The 18036-nt window shown below is 43.0% G+C and overlaps 1 protein-coding gene across 2 annotated transcripts in view; it reads right to left on the reverse strand.

Moving 5' to 3' along the window:
* Positions 1-16561, reverse strand: part of DLGAP1 (DLG associated protein 1) — a 136756-nt gene extending 120195 nt beyond the window's left edge. For both annotated transcript variants that reach the window (XM_066623635.1, XM_066623636.1), the window contains exon 1: positions 15608-16561. In XM_066623635.1, coding sequence (XP_066479732.1) covers positions 15608-16561 — 954 coding nt within the window. The remainder of the gene's footprint in view (positions 1-15607) is intronic.
* Positions 16562-18036: the final 1475 nt, after the last annotated feature.

An 18036-nucleotide genomic window follows, 5' to 3' on the forward strand; every position in this document is an offset into this window, starting at 1 on the left:
TAGCACTCTGAAAAAGCAGCACTCTGTTCCTAGAGATTCATAGAAAGTGGAACTTCCTTTCTCATAATCCAACTCAATATGCTGACCTCTTGTTGACCTTGTGTACAACATAAAGGTGTGTATACAATATGTATACAGAGTCCACCTGAAGCAGATTTGCAAGTTGCAAAGTTAGGAGGGGACAGAACAAGGGAAGAATAGCTGATGGTTTGAGCCTGGTGAGAAAATCCTGGGGGGAAATTATCAAAGCAACTGTCAGTGGGGAAAGTATTCCATATGGTCTACTACTAGGGCCCAAAACACATTCATTCACAATAGACTAGAAAAAACAGGTGTGGATGCAGGTAGGACACAGGCCCAGCACATAAGAAGCAAATAACTTCAGAGGGTTAATGCTGGCTTGATTAGGATGAAAAATGTAAGAGACTCCCCAGACCAAAGTACCTTAAAGCTGGGGTTCCTGCATCTCGATCATCAGTTGATAATCAGGAATCGCCAGACTCTACATTGCATGAACCTGGCTCAAGTCCCCAGACACATTTTAATGGACATTTAATGAAGAATGGTCCTTATGTTTGTAAGTTTTATAGATTCCTTTGAAAACAGCCCTTTAAAATATTAGGAAGGGCTGTGCAGGGACCACTATCCATCCCCCAACACACACTGAATTCAAGTTGTTTGCTTATTATAGAATATTGATCCTTCTATGACAGTCTACCATATGCCAGCCATAGAGGTGTCTTCTTACCTCACCCTGCACTCCTAACATTAAAGCTTGTTGTTGCCAGGTAGTCCTGGCTCTGGTCTTTGAGTAAGACCCCCTGGTGTGTTCTGATTCTGATAAGGCAGCAACCTACTAGGCATGTTAATACAAATACTGACTGCTGCCTAGGTGACAAATAGGAAACAGTATCAATGCAACTCTTGTTTCAGACAGTTAAAACTATAATACTACAGAGATATATTTTCCCAATTGTTAATAACATTTTACAGTATGAATAAAATTAAATCACCCTATATTACAAAATGGCTAAATTGTTTCTGAGAGTAATAAAGATTAGAAAGTTAAGAGAGGGGAAAGAAATGTACACAAATCTCTATTTTAGTGACTGATAGTGCCAATTTTATTAAAATATCATTTTTGATCACTGTATTTAATGTCATTTTAATATTTTACCACAACTGACAAGTTGTGTTGAGACTAAACAGTTTTTCCAAGAGCTCATTAATGGAAATTGATGTGCAATTGTCTTGTAGTGATTTTTTAATTCAATGCAGGATTTATGTGCTAGTGCAGAGTTTAATTAAACCGAAGTGTTAATTAGACAGTTCACCTTCATTAAAAAAAGAAATTATGTCAGCTACAGAAAATTCCTTTCTATTACATACATGAACTAAAAGTTCTATAATCTAAGATCTATAATATATAAGTACGAAAATCTTATGAAGGAAATTCCTTAGTGTTTGCTCAAATGTTGTCTACTAGGTTTCCTGCTACACGCAACAGACAAAACATGCAATAATGGAAATACTGTCAGTGATCAATGCCTTAATAAAATAAAGTATGATCTCATCTTCTTCTAATTCACTTTGATCTGCTGACAAAATCAATTTGTTAGCTATAGAGCTAACTAAAAACATTACTGAAGCACTCCTTTATCATTGACTTTTTAGAAAAGATATTTAAATAAAGCAAACAAATAAAATAAAAAATAAAATATGATAAAAGAAAGTTGGTGATCTTTACTGCAAGAGAACTCTTAATACATTCCCATGCTAGATGAAATGTGAATATATTGCAACTTGTTCTAAAAATGGCTTCTTGTGCTGTAAGATTTCCTTTTCCATATAATTGCTATGCGCTTACCTTGTAAGGCGAAAAAGCAAACAGGCTCTCCTTATGGCATAATAAGTTCATTATTCATCTCAATTTTGTTATGGTTTATTGCAGCTGAGAACCCTGAAAGCTTCTTTTGGGCTTTGCCATGGCAAATGTGGGTGAGTTTGGAAGTAAACACTGGTGGGGTGGGAGAGGAGGGGAGTGGTTGGCCATCACTCACAACGGGAGACTTGTAACTGGAGCTTTCTACTGGTATGCAAATACTTAATGAAATGAAATTACACAACTGAAGTACAATGCTTAATGATGGCTCAGTGCAGTTCTTCAAACCCAAGCAATTTGGGCTTTCTTAGCAATTCTTATGGGTGCTCCACATACCACTACAACAGCATTCAGTTGGTGACTTGCTCTTGCTATGGTATTTTATCATCAATATATCACATTCCACAAACTAAAAAGAGCATCATGTATGTTTATTGCTAACACTTTATTCATCTTTTAACTATATAGAAATGTGTTAAAGTTGCTTGAAGAAACATATTTAGGCATGTGTACATGAGTGCTGTCAGAACAGGTGACTTAACTTATGTTAGCTAAAAATTTAAGAAGACACAAGTGAACGCATGAGCATTGTTCTCTACTGCCAGCCCAATCCTGAGCTGCCCAGCGCTTCGGGCTGCCACAGTGCCAAAATGGCTGCGCAGCATCCTGAATGCACCAAGCAGCCTCCAGCGGTTCCTGGGGGAGAGGGGACCTTTGTCCCCTTCCCCTGCATAAGGAAAGTAGCCCTGCAGTGGGGTTATTTGACTCTGCACCAGCAGGGCCTCTGAGAGGAATTTTCTCAGGGGGTACAAAGTTTCTTTTGGGCAGGAGAGAGTGGAGACAGCTGGAAAGTCTTTGGAGTCCAGGTCCACCTACCTATGCATCAGCAGCAGCGAGATATAGTAATATTGAAAACCAGACACACTCCTAAGTCTCTCTAAAATCTTTTAAATGTAGAAAATAATTGCAGAAAATCAGCATCATCATCATATTTAGGCTCCCCCTAGAATGGAAAGTGTCCTGTGTGGACTAAAACTGGCTTCTGCAGCAGTTGTAGTCCAGCAGCTGCATCCCTGAGCTCCTCTACTCTCCTTCATGGTAAGCCAAAGAGCTCTTGTAGCAGGCCAGTTTTGCCCTGGGCTGGACAGTGCGTTAAGGAGGGTCATGCCTGCATTCCTCGGCCCAGCGTATAAGGCTTGCCAGTGTTACCAAATAACTAGGAAAATGCATCAGCATCCTGCTGCCCTTGATATAAATGTCTGCAGAAGATGCTGAGCGGAAACCGGAAGGCCAGCTGTGAGCAGGCACCCAAGGTAAAGACCAAAGGAAGAAGAACAGAAGAACTGCCTGCATGACAGAGAATGCACGAAAGTGTACTCAGGCAAGGGCTTGTTGGGCTGTTGCTGCCCTGCTGTTTAGAGGCAACTCCCCCCCCCCAATTTGCAAATGCCTGAATAAACGCTGGTTCTTTTCCTGCCTCACTGGTGAAAGAAAGCTCATTTCCCTTCGTGTCCGCAGCATCTCGTGCAGGCAACAAGTCTAAGTGGATCGGAAAATGTTAGATCTCAGGACTTTTCTGGGCCCCTCCTTTGGCTCCGGGGTCCCCCTTTTGATCCTGGGCCTGGATACAAATTACCCCCTTGACCCCCCTCTCCTAGGCCCTCTGCACCAGCTATTTAGCCACGCAGAGTAACGGAATCCTGTGTTGGTTCAAGAGGCCTGACGCGGGACTCCTGATCTGGCGGAGCTGAACTCCACTGGTCCCACCCCCCTCCCGCCCTGCTTCTTCCACTGTCACACCTTCCCCCTGTCCTCCACCCCAGAACACTTCTCCCGCCCCCACTTATCTCCCCGCCGTCTGGCGCTGGATGGCGGTCACCTGTCCTCCACCTGACATTGGCTCAGTGCAGGCTTGCGCCAAACCAGCATCCATGTTGGCTGGGCGGTACATGTCACAGGTGTGCCTTATGGCACATTTGTGATACTGTGTGATGGCGCTGAGCTGGCGCACAAGGGTCAGGATTGGGCCCTGCACCTCCTGCAGGATAATCTTTATGTAATATGTGCAAATGCGAGGCGAACTCTGCCTGAGCATTTTAACTCAAGATACAGTCATCTCCATGAGCACACGTGGTGATCACAATTTGTAGTTATATTGCTACATACACAGATATTCTGCAGCACATACAAAATTATTCAAGGCAACCTATTTTAAACTTACGTAACCATGTTTAGTTTTACCTTTTAAGATTTTAACAGTGATTTACAGGTGAAGATATCATGCAGACCGTAAGGGAAGTCTCTAGCCAGCCTGCTTTCAGAGCCCAGTGTGAGCCCAGCTGTTACTCAGCAAGGTTGCTGGCCTACTTGTTCCAGGACAGAGAGTGAACCAGCTGGTCCAACCAGACTTCTTTATTTATCTGTTTGGATAACCCGCAATGGCACAACAGCCGGTATTCCTTAAAGTCCAAGTTGTGAGCCCGGCCCATGAGAACCTTCTGAGGAGATTCTTGGTGATGACAAAATCACTGGCAAACATGTAAACTAGTGATGACATGCTTGGTGGCGAACCTGTGCATAAGTTGGCAGCTGCAGCAGCTGGGGGAAGGCAAGAAAAGAAAGGGAATACAGAAATGGAGGGTTGAAGCAACAGTTGGGAGTGGGAGTAGAGGAGGAGGAAGACAGAAAGGAAGAAGAGGCCAACTGTAGTGAGCTAAGGGAAGGAAGAAGAGACTGGAAAGAACCAAGTAATGAGAGAAAAGGATGAGGAAAGAGAGAGGATCCGGAAGGGATAAAGAAGAAGAGGCTGACAGGGCAGAAGGTAGCAGCTAGCCAGCCTCCATATACCTCAGAAGGGTGAGGACCAGCCATTTGGACCCCCAGAGGAGAGGCCCCCCAGCAGGTGGTGAGAGGAACTCCCTTAGACTGGTGGCTTCCCAAACTGAGGTTGCATAGGGACTAGAGCAGTGCTTTCAAACTGTGGGTTGTGACCTGATTGTGGGTGGGTCGCAAAGCTGCAGCTAACAAGCTGATAGCAGATGAATAAAATGCATTGAACATTAAGGAAAGTGAAATTAAGCGATATCGTGTGCAAGGAGACAATTGTGCCTTGATACTTTGCAAAGAGCAGGCTGAGAGGAATCTAATGCCACCAGAACGGTCCCAATCCAATAAACGCAGCCCCCCAAAAACACCCAAGAAGGAAGTCCCTCCCTCAAAACTGATGAATGTATTGAGCCCTATGGAAAGCGAAACCAAGCCAAGGTGTTTGCGTTTACTCATAAGTAAGCCCACGTGTCTTGGCTCCTTTGGAAGTTCAGACACAGAGGAGCACAAGGATATTAGAATGGTCCTGATCCTATGCACACGGAGTTCAACGAGGGCTCCAGAAGGCAGCTGCACACACCATAGTATAGTAAAAAGAGGCTTGAGTTAATAAGACTGTTTTTCATTTTAGTTTTGTAAAGCTAGGTGGGTCCTGATAGTGTTTAATTTTAAAAAGTGGGTTTCAGTACTAATAGGTTTGGAACCACTGCTTGATTGGTTTTCTTTTACAAATCCCCCCCCCCCCCATGGAGTCTCATTTCTTCTCATCATTCTGGGTTTTTAATGTTATTTAGAAGGAAGCTTTGAATCTCAATCCAGCCAAAACAAAGAAAAAACTGGATTTAAAATGGATTTTGTCCCAAATTGCACTGAATTGGCTTAAATAGAAGAACTTAAATTGAACTGGGCATTGGGTAGGGCTGAACAAGCTTATGGTGTTTTTATTGGGGGGGGGGGTTTGAGGTTTTTGGAGGCAGGCTACAGAGAGAATTGGTAGAACAGGGCTGGTTTTCCCATTTCATCTCCCCTTATTTAATTATTTGTTTTACTTTAATTATTTCTAATTATCCATTTTAATTTACTTATTTATAGCCTGCTTATCTAGGGAAAATGCCACAATTTTAGTGCTTGCTACAGTTAATTTCAGTACTTGCTGCATTCTCAGACAAGCACTTTCTGCTTCATGATGTCACTTCCAGCCATGACATCACTTTTGGGCTAATAACATCACTTCCGATGGGCCCTGGACAGACTGACATTCTCAAAAGTGGGTCCCAGTGCTAAAAGTTTGAGAATCACTGGACTAGCTAGAGATTATGGCACTTGATACCCTGATTTGGCCATCCAGACATTATAATTTTCTCACCCCACCCTTTGATCCCCTCAGGTTCATAGGACTTCCCCCTGAATTAAAGAACCAAGGGCCCCAATCAAGGGAGAGAAGAACGGCATAGCCAATTGCTTGTGTTTTAGGTGCCTTGGTCAGGATGTATTTAAGTTTGAGTTAAAGATGGATGCTCAGAGGACACTTGACTGTCCTGGTGATTTGGCAAGCCATGTCCTTCTCCTTTTAGGAAGATGCAGAACTCTCTTCCTTGGGATGAGGGGGCAAGTGGAGCACACAGCCACCTTGTTGTTGGCAACCTTCAGTCTAGAAAGACTATGGTATCGCGCTCTGAAAGGTGGTTCTGGAACAGCGTCTAGCGTGGCTGAAAAGGCAGATTCGGGAGTGACAATCCCTTCCACACTGGGAGCAAGAGCAGTCTGTCCCTGGTCTGTCTCCCTGGCTATGGGCCTTCCTTCTTTGCCTCTTAGCCTCAGACTGTTGGCCAAGTGTCTCTTCAAACTGGGAAAGGCCATGCTGCACAGCCTGCCTCCAAGCGGGCTGCTCAGAGGCCAGGGTTTCCCACTTGTTGAGGTCCACTCCTAAGGCCTTCAGATCCCTCTTGCAGATGTCCTTGTATCGCAGCTGTGGTCTACCTGTAGGGCGCTTTCCTTGCACAAGTTCTCCATAGAGGAGATCCTTTGGGATCCGGCCACCAAGGCCGGATCAAAATTTGTGGAACAAGAATTCAGGGTGACCAGATCCAATGGAGGGCAGAGTGCCTATCCCTTTAACCATTGTAGAGAAGAGGGAATTTTGGCAGGTGCAGCTTTTTAAACCTTTCCATGTTGAGCTGCACCTGCCAAAATTCCCTCTTCTCTACAATGGTTAAAGGGATAGGCACTCTGCCCTCCATTGGATCTGGACACCCTTAAGATGTTTAAGGTTGCAATCCTAACCACATTTTCCTGAGAGAAAGCCCCATTGAACAAAATAGGACTTACTTCTGAGTAGACCTGGTTAGGATTGTGCCTTAAGTGGCATTTTGATGAGCTGTTTTGTTCTAGCAATCCATGATACATGTAATAGTGTAATATACCTCAGGGCAATTTATAAGAATGCAATAATACAATGAACTTTAAATATCTGGAATGCTAGTGAAACCTAATTATCTCTTTTACTTCTTAAAGAATGGACTGCCCAGGATGTGGGCAGTACTAATAGCTTTGAGTTTAGTGGCTTCAAATGGTTAATACAGAAGTTATGATTGGAGATGAATGCTTAGGCCTTATCTCAGCATGCTATTTGTAACAAGGACCATGATTCCCCAAACTTTGCCTTTTGCACAATAACCAGCAATTATTGCTTACAAAAGTCATCAATGTCACAAAGAACAGAAAGTTCTGTGCCCATGACACCATTCATTTGCCAAGTAAAACACTTTCCCCACCCTTTTGCTCAGATAATTTTTAGTTATTGCTTAAAGTACTAGAAAGGATATCTATCTATCCAGATGTGTGCAAATCCACTATTAATATGCAGTTATCAGAAACACACTCCTCACATACTCAATTTTTAAAGTCCTTCATTTTCCGAGTATGTAAGTGGTGCATGCATGTATAGCCATATGGGTATACATAAGAACATAAGAACATAAGAACAGCCCCACTGGATCAGGCCACAGGCCCTTCTAGTCCAGCTTCCTGTATCTCACAGCGGCCCACCAAATGCCCCAGGGAGCACACCAGATAACAAGAGACCTCATCCTGGTGCCCTCCCCTGCATCTGGCATTCTGACATAACCCATTTCTAAAATCAGGAGGTTCCGCATACACATCATGGCTTGTACCCCATAATGGATTTTTCCTCCAGAAACTTGTCCAATCCCTTTTTAAAGGCGTCTAGGCTAGACGCCAGCACCACATCCTGTGGCAAGGAGTTCCACAGACCGACCACACGCTGAGTAAAGAAATATTTTCTTCTGTCTGTCCTAACCCGCCCAACACTCAATTTTAGTGGATGTCCCCTGGTTCTGGTATTATGTGAGAGTGTAAAGAGCATCTCCTTATCCACTCTGTCCATTCCCTGCATAATTTTGTATGTCTCAATCATGTCCCCCCTCAAGCGTCTCTTTTCTAGGCTGAAGAGGCCCAAACGCCGTAGCCTTTCCTCATAAGGAAGGTGCCCCAGCCCCGTAATCATCTTAGTCGCTCTCTTTTGCACCTTTTCCATTTCCACTATGTCTTTTTTGAGATGCGGCGACCAGAACTGGACACAATACTCCAGGTGTGGCCTTACCATAGATTTGTACAACGGCATTATAATACTAGCCGTTTTGTTCTCAATACCCTTCCTAATGATCCCAAGCATAGAATTGGCCTTCTTCACTGCCGCCGCACATTGGGTCGACACTTTCATCGACCTGAGCACCACCACCCCAAGATCTTTCTCCTGATCTGTCACAGACAGCTCAGAACCCATCAGCCTATATCTAAAGTTTATATATAAAGATATATATATATATATAAATATCTATCTATATCTAAAGTATATATCCATATGTATATATGGATACATATCTGCAGTGCATATTGATCTCTAAACAAAAACAAAATAAGGTTAAACTGTCTGGCCCTAATTTCAATAGCCTACCAATTTAGACATATGTTTAAATCCATTTTCTCTGACTGTGCATGCAGTTCACAGCACATTCAAGACCATTCATCTTTTTTCTTTCCAAATTTTCCCACAGGAGTAAAATTGGCTAAACCAGAAAAGACTTGCAACCTGGGCCAGCCAATTTTGTCATTTCATTGCTATGTACAGGACATCACTGATAGATATCTATAAAACAACAGCCACTTAGGATCTCAGCGCCAATATATGCAGACACAATGTCCCTTTTATCAGACATTCAAACTGACTTCCAGCCATCAACTTCTGGCCTCTTAGTGACTCTTCATACTGGATGCTTCTTCCCACTCTCTGCTGATCTTGGTGGGGAAGTTGGGCTGTGATATTGTGCCTTCTCTCAAGTCTGTTCCCAGAGTTTCCACATTGATAAAATTACGTGCATTCCTGTAATCTGCCCTAACTTTATAATACATTGCCACATTACATTGAAATTATCAGATACTCTTCCTTCTCTGTTCAGGTTAGTAATTTGGTCCATGATCATTTGATTGTCCCCAGCCCAACACACTGTGGTGCCTGAGTCTGGAAGTGAGGTGCCACCCCTACCCTTTCTTATTTAGTGCTGTAGGATGCCTCCCTCTTTTCTTAATATTACAGGTGTTGCCACCTTAACGGCAAACAATCTTGACCTTTTGCTGTTCTGCCATGTTGCTCCTCCTCCTGCCCATCTCTACTTTCAGCCATCCAATCAGTGTTTGAAAAGCCAGAGAGTGGAAATGGGACCCAACAAATGACAAAAGGAACAAATGAAAAGCTGGTCTGTTAAGAGTGACCACTCAACTCCCTTTTCTCATATCTGGTCACACCCTCTATATTTTCAGCAGCTGGAACAGGATGGCGTGGAGCAGCAGCTGCCTTCTAGTGGCATGGGGAAGGCAATGATTATCTCCCACCAATGTGCAACAGTGGACTTACTGGGGTTCATGAAGAAAATCTGGAACTTTTCCTGTTCATGATAGGTGTATCTTCATTGCCACATTAGCTATTACACAAAGAGAATGGGGAAAAGTCATGCTTACACCAGGTGGAGCAGGGTGTTCATGGGGCTCCTTCACCTTGCAATTGCTGCTCAGTCAAGATTATCAGAATCAGAAAAGATAGACTTGAGAAGCTGATCCTACCCATGCTGCTGCTATAATATCTAAACAGTTCCTCAATAAATATAAGTTGGGTTAGGTGGGAAGCTCTCCAAGCAAAGGCTAATATAGCCAAGTATAGACAGATGCTCCCTTAGGTCTATGATGAGACAAAATTAATGGCGTTTACTGCAGGAAAAATCCCTGCATCAGAATAGACAGTCTTTAATCTAGGAAACAGTTGAGAAGGAAAAAAACCAACTTCTATTTCTAGGTAGTCTGATTACCAGGGAACTGGGACACCAACAGGCCTAGCTAATAATGCCAACATGTCAGGCTTCTCACTTCTGGTCTCTTGGGTTGTTTTCTGCATTGCTTCCTGTTTTATATTTATTATTGTTTTTATAAGTTGGTCATCGATTGATATTTTGTTATGTTCTGTCCTTTGACAGCTGCCTAGATGACAATGAAGTACAACCAAAGCCCTGCAATGCTCTGTAGCTTCAATGCTACAGCGCAGACAAAAAAAATCAGCTAGCATCACATTCTAGAAACCCCACCATCTAATGGCTGTGGAACCGCTACTACACAGTGCCGCCAATTGCCAAGCTAGACAGGTGATCTCGAAGGAGTCGTGGTTGATGATACCGAAATCAACTGAGTGGTCCAGCAGAAGAAACAGACACCAGTCATCCAACAGAACAACAAAGGAAGTTTCAGTGCAAATCAGAGGCAAATGCCATATTGAAGTAGATCCAAATCACTTGTGTCATTCAGAAGCACATGAACATGTTGCCTCAAAAGAAGACTTGTGACCAATTGATATTTGGCACAATCATCTGCGTCTAAGGAGGTTTCTGCAGAAGAGCCACAATGATTGCCGTTTTTAAGACGGCTAGGATCACATCATCTCCCAGTGAAGCACTTCTCACCTTGAAGGCCCAACAAAACACCCTCGTACAACAAGATGTTATGAACAAGGTGGCCATGGATTGAGCAAAGAGGTGGTAGGAAATGCCTATTCAACCACCTTCCCAAGTGCTTTCTACCAAAAAAATGCTTCTCTCTTCTAGTAATTCTACTGTTTTCAAAGAGGTATCTGTGTTGGAGTGCTTAGCAAATAAGTCACAATGATTTGCTGAGGGTTCTCCCTGGAGACGGGCATTAAGTAGATCATGTATTACTTGAAACAGCTTTGCAATACAGTACAGTACTGCATGGCTGCAAAAGTGGAGGAAAAGCATTCCTTGTGATAGCCACTATGACCACCACAAAGCAGACTCCAAAGTGAGCTGTAGACTGTTTGGTTGAGTTCAGTCTGAGTTTTTTCCACTTTCATGCTAGGTGTCTCTGCTGCTTCATTGTTCTTAGTTTCCTAATAACCCAGTGGCCAATCAGGCTCTAGTCAAAATGAGGTTGGTGTATATAACTGATTGTGTCCACTGTCCAGGAATCTTTGTATCTTCTACAGATCTAGCAAGGCTTCCTTAAGGACCATAAGGATATATCAGCACCTGGGGCAAAAAAACCAACAGCCCAATCCTATTAAAGTCCCTTGCCTATGCAGCAGTGCCACTGGAGTGCGCACTGCATCCTGTGGGGGGAGGGAATCCTGGTCTCCTCCAGGTAAGGGAATATTTGTTTCCTTCTTCGGATAAGCCCCTACTTCCCATATGGGTCTGCTTGGATCTGCACCAGTGGACCCATGGACCTAATCCATGTGAATCTAAAGAGGAACGAGGTTGGGAAGGGGATAGGATAATGGTGGCACCACTGCCAATGATACTACCCCCCTTCCCCACCTCAATCTGCCCCCTCCTCATCCTGGGTTCTGCCCAATTCCTCTCCCCCAACCTATTCTGCCCACCCCTGACTCCCACCTGTCCCCTGTGCTGCCTTACCAGCACTGGGGTTTGTTGGACGGCTGTTGCTGCATTGCTTCTTGCGGCTTACTGCTTGTGGTGGCAGCCTGGCTGTGCAAAATGTCATATTACCATTTTGCAACAGTCAAAAAGTACGCCGGACTGCCGTAATTCAAGTTCCAGTGATGCAGTATGCCCATAAGATTAGTCCAAAATTTGTCCCCACTCCTGGAAAGGGTTTGAACCTCTATAAGTGAACTGTAAGTTGTCCAGGAATTAGAGAAGCAAGTGGAAAAATCTTCTGGCCACTACCATTGGCCAGACAACTACAGGTCTTGGAAGATTGCACCCCTGCTTCTCAGAATGAACCCTATGACATGGGGAAGATCAGCGGGGCCCCCACTATTGACCAGAGAATTGAACAGTTCTAGGGAGCTTGCTGTCTGCCAGAAGAGGACTCTGCTCCAACTGCCGGTTGCTTAGAGAACTAAGGGGTACCTGGGTTGTTTTTCATTATTACTGTAAGACCCCCTCGGAATCATTTGAATCAAAAGATGGAGTATAAATCTGTAAATAAATAAATAAATAAATAAATAAATAAATAAATAAAGTGTGTGAGCCACTTCCAGCACTTTCCTTGTGGAAAAGGAAAAATGGAATACAAATTTACCATATATGTAAGGCCAGTAATATTTTGGAATCAATAAAGGAATGCAATCACAGGAAGCTGCCTTATAGGAAGTCGGACCATTATTCCATCTAGTTTGGCATTATTTCTACTGATGGGCTCTGCAGGGTTTTAGGCAGGGGTCTTTCTCAGACCTGCTTGGATATTCAAGAGAGTGAAACTGGAACCTCTTCCACGTGCTCTACCATGAAGCTAAGGCTTGTCCCCAACTGCTATTCACCTCGTGCGGTAAGTACCTAAACTCAGCCCAACTCTGCTTTGGCCAGATCCTGGACACTTTAAACATCCTGCTATCCCCTAACTCAAAGTGGACTTGGGTATTCCCCTGATGTCAGTGTCCTCTGTGTGTGTTGATCTTATTTCAAGTAACTTCCTGCTGATCCTCTTGAGTCATGTGGCTCGAGAGGACACACTCACTGACCAACTCAGTGTTCTCTTATTTCAGCTATGCCCAAAGCTAATTGTTTCTGAAGCCAAATGCTGATGTCATTGAGCTGGCTGCTTTTGTTTGTATTCATTGCCCCGAATATTCATTGCTGCCACAAATGTGTTTTTTGGCAATCGTCTGTATCTATCCCTATATTAATTACTTTCAGCCAGAGGAAGTACTGTATCCCATCCAATCATATAGTTCCTGGCAGGGCTTAACAGATTTGACCCTAGATATGCATATTTGATACTATATCACAAAGTCATAACATTACTTGCCCCCTTTTTCAGGATTTTAAACTTCAAAAAAAAAGATTCTGAAATATTTGCTCATACTGAACACTGTGTTACTCTCAAGTGAAACTGTTCAATGATGAATCCAGTTCAGGATAAATGATCTTTGCTGCTGAGTGTTGCATGGCAATAGATATAAACATGTGGCACTGAGCACTCTATGCCAGGTCTCACTGAGGTCTGTATTCTTTCTTTTAAGCAAAATGGGAAGCAAATTTAACACTGAGCAAAACCCTGTATCTTATAGTAAAGAGATCCACCAATGGAATGCTGGAACTAGCTCCTTGGTTCCTGCCCTAACCAAGAAGTCACACCCTCTTAAACTTCAAATTGCACCACATCCAAAACCCAAGCTTTTTTCAAGGCCTTGTACAATGTGCTAGGAATTCCCCTTCCCCCATTTTTAAGGCACTAGATTCTCTCTTTCTGGTGAACAAACCGTGACTTTTAAAAGTGAGTACTCCACTCTAATTTAAGAAATTTGTGTAAGCATTATTGTTTCTTAAACACCATCCTCTATGTACATAGCATCTTAATAGGGGAAGGAAAAGGCATGGGTTTTTAAAAAAGTATGCTTTTGTATTTGCATAGATGCTTTTTAAAGAATCGAGAGAGAATTGTGCTTCTTGCTGCTGCACCACCTCTTCAATTTTCCATCTTTATTTGACTTCGTTTCAGGATTTAGCAATACCTACAGTACTAATTAACAGCCCATTAGGACACTTCTCTGGTTCTGGACTTTTAAAAAACATTCTGAAATATTGACATGATAAATATTAACAGATTGTTTTCAGATGTGGCAAGTATTTATTAATAAAACCATCAACTGAAACACAGAGAGCAGGTAAATATGGAAAAGAACATTTAGCCATGTCAATTAGTGCTTTAGAGGACTGCTGGATATTTTGCCAAGCAGACACAGATAATGCCCTCTAAGTCTACTTCAGGAATCTATTCCTGTCAATTAAATATCATCTGAAAGTCCCTGTGGAGGGGTTCCTGCAAAGCTGAGCCTGGCACATTTTTTTTACTTGTTTTCCTATCACCTGGTCATATATTGGGTTATGAGTTGTTTAACTGACAAGTCCCTACATCAAAGAAAGAGATTCCTTCTAGCATGAGACACATAATAACTGCCCCTTCCCTTGCTACAGTACCAAAATCTAGCTACTTTCACATGCATCCCCCTAAATCCCCCCCCCTTTTTGTAGGGCTCCATATGAACACAGAGCAACATGCAGGTAAAAATGCATATAAAGCATGCAGGCTCTCTTTAGTTCATCATTTCGGATGTAAGTGTCTGTAAAATGCATAGTTTTCATATTAAAAACACAGCCCCTTACAACTTGGTACCTCACTTGCATTTATAAGTCATTCATATTATAACTAAGCTGGGCACCTTAAGAGGATAGTAAAATTTTCTCCCTTACCTGGGTATTCGCATGTGCGACAATGCAATTTCATAATGCCCCATAAAGCTAAACACAAGAGAAAACTAACCTGAAATATGCCATGCAAAGAAAGAGAACTCTGGAAAAGGCAAACAGAACTGCATAGCAATTAGCCCAATTATTTTATATGAAAAGGATTTGTCTGATCAAACCTCTTTCTTCCTCATGGTCTTTTCTCTTCTTTGTTTGACATTACTCCACTGTCCGTGCACAGTTAGATGTGCCATATCGGCTTCAAAATAAAATGCATAAAAAGCAATCCACAGATCTTGCAAGACTCAAACTGTGTTAATTTTCTGATCCACGTTCTTGCCACAAACATTCACCGGCAGTATGATAGCTCCAAGAGCAGACATCTGATTCTTGACATTTAAAGATACAATACTGGTGAAAAATAGTGACGCTTTATTAACTGCAAACAGCTTGTGAGGGAGTCAGTGATGTACTCTTAAAGAGTATAATCAGAACATTCAATAATTTCAGTCTTTCAACATTGCATTTTTCAGGCAGTGCTATTTTTTTTTAAAGGGGCCAACAGTTAGATACACCATTCTGGTGACTTCCTGTAATTATTTCATGAGAGTTTTTTGCATGTGACAAAACGGATAGTAGGCTGGTTCACAGTGTACAGAACGAATTGAGATTACTCCATGTTCAAAGGGTCCCAAGTTTTCATCTGAACAATAAACAATAAACTGAAGGAAAATCCTAGGATTACAGAAGCTAATGGCTGTCTGTACTAGTAATATCAGGTTCATTGATATTGTAATGCTAAATGAAAGCTTTACAACCTCCAGCTTCCTTGTGACCCTGCTGTGCTCCTTTGTGTGTCTTGAGTGTCTTTTTAATCCCCCCAAATTACACAGAGCTCTTGTTCTTTTCACATATTAAGGAAGTGAACCAGTGCTTCACTGTATGTATTCATTTGAACACTGACTCTTAGCAACCAAAATGCAGATTTATTCATAATTTGTATTTGCATTAACTCCCACCTTCAGCCTTTTCTTTTCAGTCTCATCTCAGAGCAAAAGGCATTTGTGGAACCAGAAGCAAGTCATGCAATCAGTGACATATACAGTACCTGAAGATACTGGCAAGACCGTTCTTGTTGACAAGTCTCTGATTTCACCACTGTCTGGTCCACGTTCATGGAAGCCTTCTGGTAAACCTCACGGGCTCTGCTGACTGTCAGTGTAGAGGACCAAGAGCTCTTTTTCATTAACGGAGCATCCAAATTGACTGGCAGATTTGCACAGGTGGAACATTTGACATCATTATTGCTTCTGGACGGCTTCACAGTATGTTCACTAAGAGTGTTATAGGCCTCCATAAAGTACTGGGAAGTGGAGCGGTCTGGGCATCTTCCCATAGTCATAACTCCACTTGGCCCATGGTAAATACAAACATCATTGTCCAAGTTGTCATCTGAACTCCACCATCCTGATGCATTTGATCTGGATTTTCCATCCGACCTCCTGTCTTTGCTCTTGCTGCGCTTGCCGTACCTCATAGCCTGTGTTTCATCCGGGCTTGCTTTGCCTCCATTGATGCTGCCCTTTGATGGGCCTTCCAAGGAATGTGACTTTGTGAACAGCTTTTGAACAGAGTGAACCAGGTGGCGGATTCGCCCTGGACTATCGCTACGATGTTCTACGGCAGTCCTTTTGTATTGTAAAGTATGGTAGCCATCTCGATTAAGAGGAAGCTGCCTTTCAAACTGATCTAATAGATTGGCAGGAATGCGATTACTTTTATTGGCTGTTCCATGTGGCACCAAAGCACATTCATCTTTAAGCTCATTATGGGAGTTGTAATGTCTCCGAGGGAATGTGCTGCTAGCAACCTGATCGTTGTAGGGGACCACACATTCTCCCTGAAAAGAGTTCCTCTGAGTATAGTAAGAGTGGTCTGCAGGATGATGTTCCACAGGATTTAACAAATATGGCTTCCTGTCTGAATGATGTACCAGAGAGTCGCACACTGGTTCACAAGCAACCCCGTGATGGTGACTGCGACTGCCAGATAATCCTTTCATAGTTGATGTGAAAAATATTCCAAAGACATCTGAAGATATGTTCTTATGTTATCGAAAGGTCACTGAGAATGACCTAGAAAAAAAAGAGAACAAAAAATGTGAAATGTTGTAGTAAATAATATGCATATTTGATTTAGGATTATTATGATTAATATTACACCTCTGGCTTATCATTAATGAATGCGTCAGTGCTGTACAAATCCTTTAATTAGTCAGGCCACAATGGGACATACCCTGCTAAAACATGTATATTCTGGGATGTGGATGTTTATAAATTACACTTGTGGAGACAGCAGACTTTATGATTTAGAGCAGGGGTGTCCAAAGTTTTTGGCAGGAGGGCCACATCATCTCTCTGACACTGTGTCGGCGGCCGGGGAAAAAAAGAATTAATTTACATTTTAAATTTGAATAAATTTACATAAGTTTACATAAATTAATATACTAGAGGTGAACTTATATGAATGAAGGTCTTGCAATAGCTTGAGGACTATAAAAGGCCTTGCACAAAGCAAGGTTGGCCTTTCCTTTGCTGCCACAACTGCATCACAGACGTGAAACAGCAAGCAGTGGAGGAAGCCCTCATCCCACAGCTCACGCAAGAGGTCAAACAGTCGCCCTCACGCTGAGAGCAGTTGCGTCAGGCCAGTGCGGGCTCCAACAAATCTCTGGAGGGCCAGAGGCTCATTGGAGACTGGGGGCTCCCTGAGGGCCGCATTGATTTAGAGCAGTGGTTCTCAGCTTGGCGGGTTCCCCCATCCCTGTAAGAGGCAGGGGAAGGGCAGAGGCAGTGACATGACATGAAGGGGAGGGTGAGGGGAGGGTGCTTATACTTACAGATAGCCAGCACAAGCAGTAGAAGGAGTGGGGAGGCCTGCGCAGCCCTCTGCAGGGCTGCCTGAGGCTTAGAATGTTCAAAAAAGTGAGTACAAAACACTTCCGGTTTGCAAACACAACCAGGAGGTGGTTTGTGCTCACTTTGTAAAAAACATTCTAAGCCTTGGGATGCCCTATGAAGGGCTGCGTGGATCTCCCCGCTCCTTCTGCTGCTTGCGCTGGCCATCTGTAAGTACAAGCACCCCTTCTCACCTCCCTTTAGCAACGTGATCCTGGGAATTGTGTCACTGTCCTCACCCCTCACCAGCAAAGACTTGCTTGGGGAGTAAATCTCCCCAAAAGTTTGAGAATCACAGATTCAGAACACAGTGAGAATGAAGGGAAGTCAAAGAAGGTATATTTTGCTATGTGATGAGAAAAAGATTCCCTCCTTAGGACACTGTCTCTTTTTTATCCAGAAGGACCAAGGCTCACAGTAAGCAACATTTCCAGGTGTTTGTTTCCGGTGAGTAAGGTAGTATTATAGCCTCAGCCTAACTGAACTGAATGGGCTTACTTCTGAGTAAGGTAAATAACACCATTTTCAAATGCCTCTAGCCAATGTTCAAAGAGCAGAGGATGGACTCTCCTTCAAAGAG

This window comes from Tiliqua scincoides, chromosome 4 (genome assembly GCF_035046505.1).
Source record: "Tiliqua scincoides isolate rTilSci1 chromosome 4, rTilSci1.hap2, whole genome shotgun sequence".
In the NCBI taxonomy this organism is placed as follows: domain Eukaryota; kingdom Metazoa; phylum Chordata; class Lepidosauria; order Squamata; family Scincidae; genus Tiliqua; species Tiliqua scincoides.